The sequence below is a fragment of the Vulpes vulpes genome, chromosome 8 (assembly GCF_048418805.1).
Source record: "Vulpes vulpes isolate BD-2025 chromosome 8, VulVul3, whole genome shotgun sequence".
In the NCBI taxonomy this organism is placed as follows: domain Eukaryota; kingdom Metazoa; phylum Chordata; class Mammalia; order Carnivora; family Canidae; genus Vulpes; species Vulpes vulpes.
The window spans coordinates 78016122-78029178 of record NC_132787.1 but is presented as its reverse complement, the minus strand read 5'-3'; the positions used below and the strand labels follow the sequence as shown (position 1 = coordinate 78029178).

General features: G+C 40.1%; 1 protein-coding gene across 6 annotated transcripts in view; it reads left to right on the top strand.

The window, feature by feature from the left end:
• Positions 1-1501: 1501 nt before the first annotated feature.
• The window catches only part of EML4 (EMAP like 4), a 159374-nt gene continuing 147818 nt past the window's right edge, over positions 1502-13057 (top strand). For 2 of the 6 annotated variants that reach the window (XM_025994300.2, XM_025994298.2), the window contains exon 1: positions 1530-1785. In XM_025994300.2, the coding sequence (XP_025850085.1) occupies positions 1761-1785 (25 nt within the window). In that variant the 5' untranslated portion in view covers positions 1530-1760. Of the gene's footprint in view, positions 1786-13057 lie in introns of all 6 variants that reach the window. The other 4 variants (XM_025994299.2, XM_072767215.1, XM_025994301.2 and 1 more) reach the window with 4 other exon arrangements.

The following is a 13057-nucleotide window of genomic DNA, read 5'->3' as shown; positions in this document are numbered from 1 at the left end:
CTTCATAGAAACTTACAGATATAAAAATGCTCATGGTAGAGGAAAGTTTGGGTAAATAATTTAATTTTGAAACAGAAGGAAACTCTGGACACCATTTAGTCTGTAACCTCAATTTATCTTGGCTGCCTTATGGCTTGTCTCCACATGGTATGGTATTCAGAAGACATACAGGGCTGATATCCAAAAAAGACATGAAGAGTAATTTAGATTTAGAGATTTTTAAAGAGGCACGGGGAGGGGGGGGGGGAGAAGTATGCTGCAGGATAGAAACAAAATATTTAACAATCCTTTTAACTAATTCTAAGTCCCTGTCATTATGATAGTTGCTAACCTCATCTTTCTCATCTCCATTCTTCAGTTTGTTCCTTTCTCCTGCAACTGGTCTAGAATGACTCTTAATTCTTCCCTAACTCGGCTATTAATTACTGTTTACATAAATTTAGTTCATGAGCACCTTTACAATTCTTTTCTTTATTACTCCGATCCACACAACCAAGTCCCAAGAGGAACTTTGGAAACCACTGGAAGGTCTTTAGAAAGATGGAGAAAAAAAAAAAAGAAAAAAAAAAAAAAAAAGGATGGAGAATAGGGGTGAGTGGGGAAGGGAGGAGGCTGATGAAGTTTGTGTATATGTATATGCTTTGGTTACAAGTCCAGTCATTCCATTTGCAAGTGAATAATGTTTAGTTCCAGAGCAGTTTAGTGACTTGAGGCTCACCTACTGAGTCACATGGAGTTGGGGTGAGAACTCAGGCTTAGTTCATGAAAATTCTTTGCTATAATTCTCTAGTGGGCAATCCTATTATATTCCCTATAAGGGATTGCTTTGCATCTCTGGTGGAAAGAACACCAAGGGGAGTAAGCAAGCCTGAGTTCTAGCTCTGCTTCTACCAGGCTCCATGACCGTGGGCAGGGCAGGTCCTTCCTAAGGCTCAGTGCTCTTCCTAAAGAGGAGGCAAGATGAAGTCTTGGGTCTTGTCCAGCACTAACATTCCTTGCTTCCAGTCTCTCCTGAACCCTTGAGTTAGTTAGACTTACCCTTGATACATCCCCTACTAGGGTAGAGGGAGAACCCGGGAGGAAGGGAGTCCTCCCCGCACTTGGTTGCCTCCGTGGTGTCCTCGTAGGACACAACGGGTGACAATCGTCTATGTGTGAGGGGTCTGGGCTTGACCTCCAATGGGCCTCCGCAGCCTCCCTGAGGGCTACGAGCGAGAATCCCTCGACGCTCCTGAGAAACTCAGACCAGAGGCCAACCCCATCCTGACCCATTCCGCACCAGCTTCAACACCCAAGTCCCAGGCCCTCCGCAGAACCACTGCGCAAGCGCAGCCACCACTCCGACGCAAGGCGGCCGGACTCCGGGGCCGAAGCAAGGTGAGAGGGAAGGGTCGGCAAGACCACGCCTCCGTGCAATCACGTGGGAGGCGGAGTCGGAAGCGTGACGGCGTGCGCGGGGGCGGGGCTACCGCTGCGCGCGGGCGCGGGGGCGGGGCGCGGCGCGGCGTTCGCGGCTGCTGCCTGGGAGGGAGGCCGGGCAGGCGGCGGAGCGGCGCGGCTCTCAACCTGACGGGGAAGTGGCCCGGGCGGCTGCGGCTGACTGCCCCGGGGCGGACGGACGGACGACGGAGGCGGGGGCTAGGAGCCGAGCCGGGCGACCTACAGAGCGAGCGGGTGAGGCTCAGCGTCGGCCGCTGTGTCGGTCCGCTGAATGAAGTGCCCGCCCCGCTGAGCCCGGAGCCCGGCGCTTTCCCCGCAAGATGGACGGTTTCGCCGGCAGCCTCGGTGAGTACGGCTGTGGAGTCGTCCGTCTTCTTCGCGGGGTGGGAGTCTCGTTCTCTCCACACACAGCCCAGGCCCTGCTCTCCACCCTGCCCCTGGGGATGGTAGTAGTTGCACCGCACATGTTCCCCTCGAGGCTGCCGCCCCTCTGCTGGCTCCGGTGCACTCAGGACCCCTCCCCCCATGCCCAGTCCTCCTCAGCAAGACCCTCCCTTCCTCCCGGCGTCCCCTTCAGTGCAGGGCCCTCCTTCCCGCAGAGTGGAAACCCCCTCTCGGAGAGGCCCCCCCCAACATCTGGTACACCCCTTTCCATACACTCGCGGCTCCCCCCACAGACCCACCTTTTAGGGTTGGGGCACCCCTTTCTGAAACCTTGACCTCTTCAGGGCACGACACTCTTCTCCCTTTCCTCATAACTGAGCTCTCTTTCAGAGTGGAGGCACCCCTTACCCACGCAGAGGGGCCCTTCTTGGGGTAAGAACCCCCATTCCCTCTTCAGGAAGGGGCACCCCCCCGCCCCCAGTCTTCACTTTAAATTTGGAGACTACTTTGAAGTACCTCTCAAAGTGTCTGATAACTTCCCTTCTCTCCTTCCACTTCTCTGAACATTTTGCAGTGGTGGAGAGAACTAGGAGCACTGAAGCATCATTCGCTTAATATAGGAAGGGAAGAGGTGCATCTGTGTTGGGGGACCCTCTTTAAAAGAAGAGTGAAAGCAGAAGTATTCTCTAGCTCTGTGAGCATGCTGGGAAGAAGTAATTGTGCCCAGTGAATCCATAGGAAAGGGGGCCTCTGTTAGGGAAAGAAAGGATTCTCCATTTTTGGAATATGTTGTCTTTGTGGAATGGAAGAGGTTATTAAGTAGGCTGCAGTATCCTTTCAGTGTTCCCTTTCAGCAGAATAAAGGTAGTAAATTTTTTGTGACTGGCTAAGGGAGTCAGAACTAGCGGCTGGTACTCAGTACTAAGTGCCCTATAATCTGTGTCTGGAATTACTATTCTTTGAGGCCTTTGGAATCTGGTTACAGTAAAGATTGAGCTCAACTGTTATAATGGTGAGAGAAACAGTTTCTGCTTTGGCTGATTCTGCAGTTATGTGATACCTGCTGCTGCTGGATTTGTATTTTCGGTATTTTATGTGGAGGTAGTTTGTATTCGGACGCCTTTGTTTTGCATTTCTTGGTAATAAATCCCTGGTTGATTAATGTGCATGGATCAGTGCATGATCTGGCCATAGGCCATACTTTATTCAGCCATATTGGGATTAGTTGAATTTTTCAAATCTAAAGTCAAAAAAGTTAGTTGAAGAGCAGTGGACCCATTGTAGTATTAAATAGTAGAAACCATAATTTTGGCTCTAACCCTTTATGGGAAGATAAGAAAAACACACATTAGAGTGTTTTGAGAGTGGAAACCTAAAATAGGAGACATCTGAGTGTTACTCTTTCCTCCCAAGGGCACCTGTTGTCCATTATCTAACCTTTGATGTTTTATAATTCCTTACATAGTGAGGTTGTTTTAGTCTTGGCTCCTTTTAAAGAGGCATCAATTTTTCATTGCCTTTTTTTTTTTTTTTTTTTTTTTTTGCCTTGTGCCTGCTTTATTCGCTAATCATAGTGGACTGAAAGACTTGTCCTGTATGTTCACAAAGAGGTGATAGAATACTAGGGCAAAAATTGAGTGTATTTGGAGATGATATGGGACTGAGCTATCATTGCATTACAGTCGGCTCCTCAGCATTTAGGAATGGTGGGATCACTACCCAAGGAGAAATCAGCTTTTACTTCTTTCCTGTTGATTCCAAGGACTTCTGCAAGGCTTCATTTTCTTTAAGTGTTTTGAGAGAATCTTTCTCACCAGTTGGGGGAATTTAAGTTTATTTCGAAACCGTAGATATACGTTAGATATACGTTAAATAACTTTATCCCTTCTTATCCAATTCTTGAGGCAACCGAGAGGAAGATGAATTGCTGTGGGGCTCCACTTTTCATAAAGAGTCATAGCTGACCCTAACGTTAGGGTTTTTTTGTATTCATTTGACACCATCCTTGAATGGATGAAACTTCTGTAGATAGAGTATTGATCAGCTGCAGGGGAGATGCCTAGTCTGTCTCTAAAGAGAGGAACCTGTGTCATCAGAGAGGGAAAGAAATGGTTCCTGGTATTATTTCTGGAGCTGCTCCTAATGAAGATGGTTTTAAGTAGGAGCTTTGTGCTTTCTCTTTCTGTCCCCCTTATAAGAGTAAAACTAGGCCCCATCTTAAATTGAAACCTCTTAAGGGTGGGGGGTAGGGTGATGCTGGTATATTTTACTGGTAGTCTTTAAACAGAGCTCTGCTTAGCTCTTGCCAGATTGCTTATTTCTGTTCCCTGCAGTTTATTAGTCTAGAGCTTAGCGTTACATTGATCTTTATTTTATCATTAAGAAAGCTATGAATGTAAAGGCAAGCACTTGCATTCTAGAAGGTGTTTAGAAACTGTTTTTAAAACTAAACAGGAATCTAAAACATGTGAAGTTCATCTGGGGTCACAAGTATTGAAAGCATTTATTTATGCTCAAGGAAGTATACATGTGTATCTCCTTTTGTTTGCCAGATGGGTTCTCGAAAAAAGAAATGTGAGAAAACTTCATTTATCTAAGCAGAAAAGTTAAGTGCTTTATAAATAATGATTCTAGAGAAACTGATTATTTAAGAGAATCTTATGCTGGATCATTTTGTAAAGTAGAAAACTTAAAATTCAAACTGTGCCCGTGATTGCTGAGTGTTTACATAAGGAAAACACTATTGTATACATTTTATAAGATGTGTAAATGAAAATTGCGTGTAGTGGTTTCTGAGATTATTGAGAGCAGTGTTAGGTGATTGGTCATGTTATGTGTGCCACATTGAAATTGTGTACCTGTCGTATTACTTTTGTTTTACATAAAAACAACTAAAGGGTGCTTTAGTCTCTGCCGCAGATGAATTTTAGGTAGTTTGGCTGGCAGGTGCTTGTTCTATGGAATTTCCCTTAGGCATAGTATCTTTTAGTCCACAGATTATGGTAATTTAAAAAGGCAGTGCTTTGGAAACAAGTTTTTAAAAATTAGGGGGAGGGGAGTACCCTAAACAATCTTATCTTCATATCCTGCCATCAAATCACCACACAGACAAAAAGGTGCATTTTATCCTTAGTCTTTTTAGCATCTTTTTCATAATAAGGTTTTTTGGTTTTGAGACATTTATCATGGAATTAGCCTAGAGGTTGTCAGTGCTTTTACATTAAAGAAAGCCTGTAGTTAACCAGATCAGTATTCACTTTCTGTTCCAAAGGTTACTTGAAAAACAAAACTCAAAAGTTTTTTAAATGAAAATTGTAATGAATGAGGGTGCCTGGGTGGCCTAGTCAGTTAAGGTTAAACGGTTAAGGTTAAGCGTCAGCCTTCATTTCCGGTCATGATGCCAGGGTCCTGACATTGAGCCCTGCATTGAGCTCCCTACTCAGTGGAGGAGTCTGCTTCTCCCTCTTCGCACCTTCCTCCTCATGCTCAAGTGCTCTCTTTTTCTCAAATAAATAAATAAGATCTTTAAAAAATTGTAATGAATGAAATTGTAGGGGTAGTATCTATAAGAAACATAACATTTTGGTGCAGGGTATCTGAACAAACAAGATGGAATCAGTGTGCTCCCATTTGTTAAATATTTTGAGAAAATCTTTTAAAAAAATGTTTATTTACTTTTTAATTTATTTTAGAGGGTAGGGGTAGGGGCATGGGGAGAGAATCTTTCAAGTTGACTTCCCCACTGAGTGCGGGGCTGGCAGTAGACGTGGGAATCCATCCCAAGACCCATGAGATCCTAACCTGAGCCTAAACGAAGAGTCGGATGTCTAACTGACGGAGCCACCCATGTGTCCCAAGAAACGTCTTTTTAACGTTTCAGTATTAGAACTATGATTTCTCATCTCACATTCTTAAAAAAAAATGCAGTATATGATTTTTTAAGTATTAATCTAGTCTTAAGCATTCTTAATCCCATAATATTTCTCATGTAAGATTATTTATTAGTTGTCTCTTGAGGGGCTTAAGATAGGCTTAAGTTATATAACAAGAAATGAGAAGTAATTCTTATATGGTCGTTACAACATCTATCACATGAGGTAGAGTATTTCTCAGCATGTATGTGGATTAATACCTATTTTGTGACCAGTACTGTGCCTGGTTGTTCTTATGGGAAGGACAAATATAAGACATGCTTCTTGTCCTTTAGGAGTTTACTACCTGGTTTTAAATAGATATCCAGAGAATGTTTAAGCATAAGTGAAGTACCAGAAATGGGAGTAGAGGGGAGAAACACCATTTAGAACGCTGTGCTATGTATAAAGCATCTAACTTCTGAGAGGGAACATTTGGAGATTGCTAAATTTACCTCTGTAGAGCCTGGCTTTTAAAACAATGAAATAAAAAAAAAAAAAACAATGAAATAATTTATTTAGCAGTCCAAATATCAGGGAATGAAATTACTAGGTCTTTTTTCTGCCTTATGTTTAAGTTTGAGTAACGTAGGAAAAGTACTGTCTTAGTTTTATGTACATGAGTACATTTCTCTTCTCTTCTCTTCTCTTCTCTTCTCTTCTCTTCTCTTCTCTTTTCTCTTCTCTTCTCTTCTCTTCTCTTCTTTCTCTTCCTTTCAAGATTTTATTTATTTATTCATGAGAGACACAGGCAGAGGGCGAAGCAGGGTCCGTGCAGGGAGCCTGATGCGGGACCCCATCCCAGGACTCCAGGATTACACCCTGGGCCGAAGGCAGGCGCTCAACCGCTGAGCCACCCTGGTGTCCCTATGAGTGCATTTCTATAATATGTAAAACTTCAGTATTCATAAGAAATTTGGAAGATGTATTGATTTTGAAAGATTCTAAGGCTAGAATAGGTCTATAATCAATTTATTCAACTATTACCTCAGTATGGAAGATCCCCAAATTTATAGTTTCTGTGTCTCTGTGTGATCTCGTGTCCTGTAGTTTAGCTCTCTCAGACTATTATAATGCCTTAACTTTGCATATTGCTTTGTAATTTACAGGTACTTTATATCATTTAATCTGTACACTAATCTTGAAAGAGAAGAAATTATTCTTTTATAGATGAAGAACCTGAGGTTCAGAGAGTTTGTGAATTTTTTTAAAAAGACTTTTTGAATCTATTTTTCTTTCTCCTCTTTTTGGTTGGAGGCCTGATTTGTTGGATTTGTATCCAGTGAAAACAATACAGAAGAAGCTCATCTGTATGCAGCTGATGTTAACATGTTGATAAACTTTTTAGGCTTTTCCAATGTCTAATTTTAACATAAAAAGCATACTGTAGATACAATTTTGCATTCTAGAGGTTTATTTTTGGATGCATTTTTTCATTTGAATTCAGATTTTTCTGATGGAGTGCAATGTTCTTTTCTCTGTCCTACTACTGACTCTTCATGGTCCACTCACACATCTATAACATACCTGAATCTGAATTGATTCCTCTAAATCAGCTTCTTTTCCTTATTTTCCACTGTCTATATCCTACAGCCTTGAAATATCAGAACCATGTTTGGTTCTTTGCCATTTTTGCCTACTGCATTAACACGTCTTCTGGGACTTTTCAGTTCTTGTCACCTTTTCTCATCCCTTATTTTCCTTTTCTGCCACTATAGTTTAAATATTTACTATTCTGTGTTTGGATTATTGTATAGCTTAAGGAATTTCCACCTGTCTAATTTATTTTATAAGGGAGGGAGGACTTCAGGTTAATATTTCTAAGGCAGTGCTTTGGTTCTGCCATTTGCTCTGTTAGCTTCATTGCGTTGGTGACTGAATTCAAACACCTTAGCCTTGTTTTTATTTTATTTCATTCATTCATTCATTCATTCATTCGAGACATAGAGGCAGAGATCGGCAGAGAGAGAAGCAGGCTCCCCTGTGCAAAGCCTGATGCGGGACTCGATCCCAGGACCCAAGGATCACAACCAGAGCCAATGGAGATGCTCAACCACTGAGCTGCCCAGGTGCCCCTTAGCCTTATTTTCAAGGTCCTCCAGTATCATCTCCTACAGTCTTGAAAAGTTCTGGGCAAAACGACCTGTTTCTTGTTCCCCAGATTTTGTTGGCACTTTGTCCTCCCTGTGACTATTCTCAGTACCTCTCAAGGCCCAACTCAAATATTGTGTCCTTTCTAAAAACCCTTCCTTATTTGTTCCCTTTCATTACCAGCCCCAAATATTGAACTTTTAACCTAAAAGAATTCTTAGGGCACTTATCACAGAATCTTTCTTTTTATAAGGTAGAAATAATTATGACAAGTCTTAAAAATATTATTAGTCTTATGTCTCCAGCCAAATTATAAAGCCATTAAGGACTGACACTTTCATGTATCTTTGAAATATCACAGCACAACATTGGATATTTTAGATCCAGTAAAATTTGAGGAAAAAAAGTTAGGGGACCTATATATAATTGACAACGTACAACCTTCACTTTCACCATTGTTTCATTAAAAAAAAAAAAGAGCTTTTGAAGACAAAGTTATTGTACACAGTCTGAGAATAGAATCCTTTAAAAAATTACTCATCATGTTCTTATTTTTCTCATTTTACCTGAAATGAGTGAAAATTTTGTCACAGACAAAAATCTGCTAAAGAATTCTTTGCCTGGGGATCCCTGGGTGGCGCAGTGGTTTGGTGCCTGCCTTTGGCCCAGGGCGCGATCCTGGAGACCTGGAATCGAATCCCACGTCGGGCTCCCGGTGCATGGAGCCTGCTTCTCCCTCTGCCTGTCTCTCTGCCTCTCTCTCTCTCTCTCTCTCTCTCTCTCTCTCTCTGTGTGACTATCACAAATAAATAAATTAAAAAAAAATTTTTTTTAAATTCTTTGCCTGGTTCTAGGGTATTTTCAAATGTAGCTCTTGTGCATGATTATTATTATGGATTTAGAAATTAATTTATCTTGGGTGAAGATCAACATTAAGAAAAGAAAAAAAAGGACAACGCACCTTGGTGGCTCAGTGGTTGAGTGTCTGTCTCCCTTTGGTTCAGGTCATGATCCCTGGGTTCTGGGATTGAGTTACCCATCAGGCTCCCTGCATGGAACCTGCTTTTCCCTTCTGCCTGTATCTCTGCCTCTCTCTGTGTGTCTCCCATGAATAAATAAAATCTTAAAAAAAAAAAGAATAGAAAGAAAAATTATAAAATATCAGTGCTTCACATGATATTGCTTCAAGAAACTTTTAATTTCAGTTGTATATGTTTGCCTTAGGTTGCAGTGTAAAATTTATTTCTGTGAGTTACAGTCAGGTGAAATACACACTTAGTGGCTGATCCCAGTCTTTGAGAGACTAGATGAGAAAGTTGGTATCCACCTGGAAAGGTGGATGAACAATCAGAAATAGTTATAATGAAAAAAAAAAAAAAGAAATAGTTATAATGAATTATGTTCTCTGTTTTTGAAAAGTTTTTAGGATCTGAGTATAATGATTGGACTATAGTTAAATAGCAATAAAAATGTATCTACAGTTCTAGAATCAGTATAATTTAGGCAAATTCAGTATGTAGAAATATGGTTTTATAAAACTGATAGACTATGGTATTATTTTTTACTTTGCAAAAGGATTCACTATGTTGTTTTGTTTCATTTTGTTTTGTTTTGCTTTCCTTATGAAGCTGTGTCTTGACTGGTTCTCCACCTCATTAGCTGTTTGAAATCATTCCAGTCTTTAAGGCATGGCTCAGTACATTTGTTTTTTCTGGAAGCTCTGTCTGATTATTCTAGTCTTGAACTCAAACCATAGTACTGTGGTGCTCCTAAAGTAGAGGAGGCTGAGTGCTTACACCTGAGGAATCTGGAAGTATAGCCAAAAGTTGGAGTCTATTTAACTTAAAAATTCATATGGTTATTTTGCAACCATTATAATAAAGAATGGTCCAGACGGGAATCATTGATAGATACTATATCTAAGGGATTATTTTGATGAGAGCAGGTTGTTTGCATAATCTTAAATATCTTCCCATATATTGCTCTTTAGTTGCAAAGAAGTAAAAAAAACAAAAACAAAACAACAACAACAAAAAAAACTCTATGGTGATGAAATCAGACAGCACTTTGAGTATGTGATCAAAATAAATAGCACTAGTGGACATTGTGTGCCTCTGGAAGTAATGCCCTGAGAAGAACACATCATTTATGTAGTACTCCAGCCAGGAATGGATAACCTGAATCTAATCATGAGGGAACATTGAACTCCAAATAGGGGAACATCCTATTTTTTAAAATGGTGGGAAGATTGTGGGTTGTTTTTTTTTTTTTTTTATGTTAATGTTATAAAGACACAGAAAGGCTGTGGAATGTTCCAGATTAAAGGAGAACATTTTAAAAGTATAGAAATGTTTCCTCTGAAAACTTGAGGCAAACTCAGGGGATCAAACTGTGGCTGTAAGAATATGTTCCATGTATATCATGTGGTTTCCTTTTATCCCTAGGCCTCAGTTTGAGAAACATGCCTTTGGGCCTGAGGCAGCTGTGGTTCAGATTTAGCCGACAGACATGTTTTGTTTGGCCCTTTTAAATGTTTTAAAAATTGGGAAATTTCGCATAAAAATCTGGATCTCTGGTTTCTCTTGAAAAGTGGAATGATCTTGCCCCTGTGGGCTTGCATTCCAGATTATCTGTATACTCACTAAGTGGTGTGTCAGATAAGCAGTCTCAGTCCTTATCTTTTAACCTGCCTGGTTTCAGGTATTTATTGCCTGACCTCATTAGCTGCCACTATAGGCATATGTTGCAGCTTTTACTGTAGTCCAAGAGGTGGTGGGGGCGTCTGTCTTCTTTGTGCTCATATGATTTGAGAATTAAGTTGTTGAACTGATGCCCTGTCACTGCTAATGTTGCAGTGTGTATATCCTATAAACAAAGTCATTCTCCTACATAACCATACTACAATCAAGGAAACTAGGAAATTAATATTGATAATACTATCTAATCATCAGACCCATTCAGATTTTGCACATTTTCTCTCTCTCTCTTTTTTTTTTTTAAGATTTTATTTATTCATGAGAGAGAGAGAGACAGAGAGAGGCAGAGACACATGCAGAGGGAGAAGCAGGCTCCCTGTGGGAAGAGCCTGATGTGGTACTTGATCCCAGGATCACACCCTAAGTCGAAGGCACATGCTCAACCACTGAGCAACCCAGGTGTCCTGCTGATTGACTTAATGTCTTTTATATCAAAAAAGATCCAGCTCAAAATCAAGTGTTGCATTTACTTGTCATGTCTCTTTAGTTCTGGATTCGTTCCCTAGTTTCTCTTGGGTTTAATGACCTTGGTACTTTGCAAGATTACAGACCAGTTGTTTTGTAGAATGTCCCTTAATTTGATATTTCCTCCTAATTTAATTCATCTATCCTTGGCACAAATGCCACAGAGGTGAAGCTGTGTTTTGTATCTCATTGCATCCTGTCATATGGTGCATAACTTTGATTTGTCCCATTACTAGTCATGTCCACTTTGATCATTTGATTAAGATGGTGTCCACTGTGGAAACACTTAAAAAAAATTTTTTTGTCATTAATAAGTATTTTGTAGGAGGTGCTTTGAAACTTTGTAAATATTTTGTTACTCATTGGGCCTTCAGTTTACTGGTATATTTATATCTGTATGGACTCAAGTATCATATTTTTTCTGATGGGCTATAACCCATTACTATTTATTTTGATGCTCACATTGGCCCCATTTTGGCTAGTGAGTGTCCATTTATGCTAGCTTGTGCATTCTTTTGATATGTTTCCATCATTCTTTGAGGACTTTCTTGCTTTTTGAGACAGTGAAATGATTTGGACATATAATTCAGCCCATACATAATACATATGTATTTTATATACTTTTAAGTAGGGTTCAGATGGCAGTTTAAATTAAGTCATTTTAAATTCGCTTTTTTATGGTTCTTTAGTAATTTGTAACTACATAGTATTTTATCTTACACTTAAAAAATCATGTTAAACCAGGGACTAGATCATTAAAGTAAGTTAATTTGAAGATATTTGTCAGTGGAAGGTCATTCAGGATTATATTGGAGAGTGCCTAGATGGCTTAGTTGGTTGGGTGTCTGTCTTTGGCTCAGGTCTTGGGGTTTTGGGTTCGAGCCCTGCAACTAGCTCCCTGCTCGGTGGGGAGTCTGCTTCTCCCTCTCTGTCTGCTGCTCCCCCTACTTGTGTTCTGTCAATAAATAAATAAAATATATTTTTAAAAAGGGTTATATTTATTACCATTCTTTTTCTGTATTTAAGCAATCAGCAGTTATCTTGGAGGAGTAAGGTACTGTTAGGTGCTATGTGTGTTAGAGGGGTTGGGTAAAAAAATATATTTAAGCAGCAAAATCAACCAGGTTTTTTTCCACTTACAAAATTATCTTTCCTTCTCAGCAAGTATAAATACAAACTTTAATGCATTGTATTCCATTATTTGGACATCTGGTCTCCTTAAGCTGTGTATATGGAACATAATTTAACTTATTTTTGATGACTGATGGTGGTTATTATGAGCATTGGACATGGTTCTTTGCTGTAACACAGTCGTGCCTTCAAGAGCTTTCTGTGTAGGGCTGTTTGCTCCATACATTAAACAACTGTACATAAATATAACTGTCTTCCTTGTTGTTGCTTGTCACCTAGTGTCAGTATGCTTTATCCTTTCCTCTCTATTGTATCATTTACAAAATCTCACCCATAACATTTGAATTTTTATTTCTTGGAGAATAAGGGCTCTTTTTTTCATTATCAGACCTTAAATTAGTAATTTCTTAAAATCAAATATCCAAATATCCTGATTGTCTCATAAGTGTAATTTTACAGTGGTTTGTTTTAATCTAGATTTAATCATTACATTTAGTTGCTGTGTCTGGTCTTTAAAAAATTTTTTATATAAGATTTAATTTATTCATGAGAGAGAGAGAGAGGCAGAGACACAGGCAGAGGGAGAAGCAGGCTCCATGCAGGGAGCCCGACGTGGGAATCGATCCCAGGACTCCAGGATCACACGCTGGGCCAAAGGCCCTGGGCCAAAGGCAGGCGCTAAACCACTGAGCCAACCAGGTGTCCCTGTGTCTGGTCTTTTAATATGTTTATTTCCCTTCTCTTTTTTCTTTGCGATTTTTTCAAGAAAATCAGACCTTTTGTTCTGTAGAGTTTAATACAATGCTAATTGTATCATTTGGTGTTTTTAAAATGTGTTTCATGGACTTCGGTATACTTAAATTGAAAGTTAAGTATTTT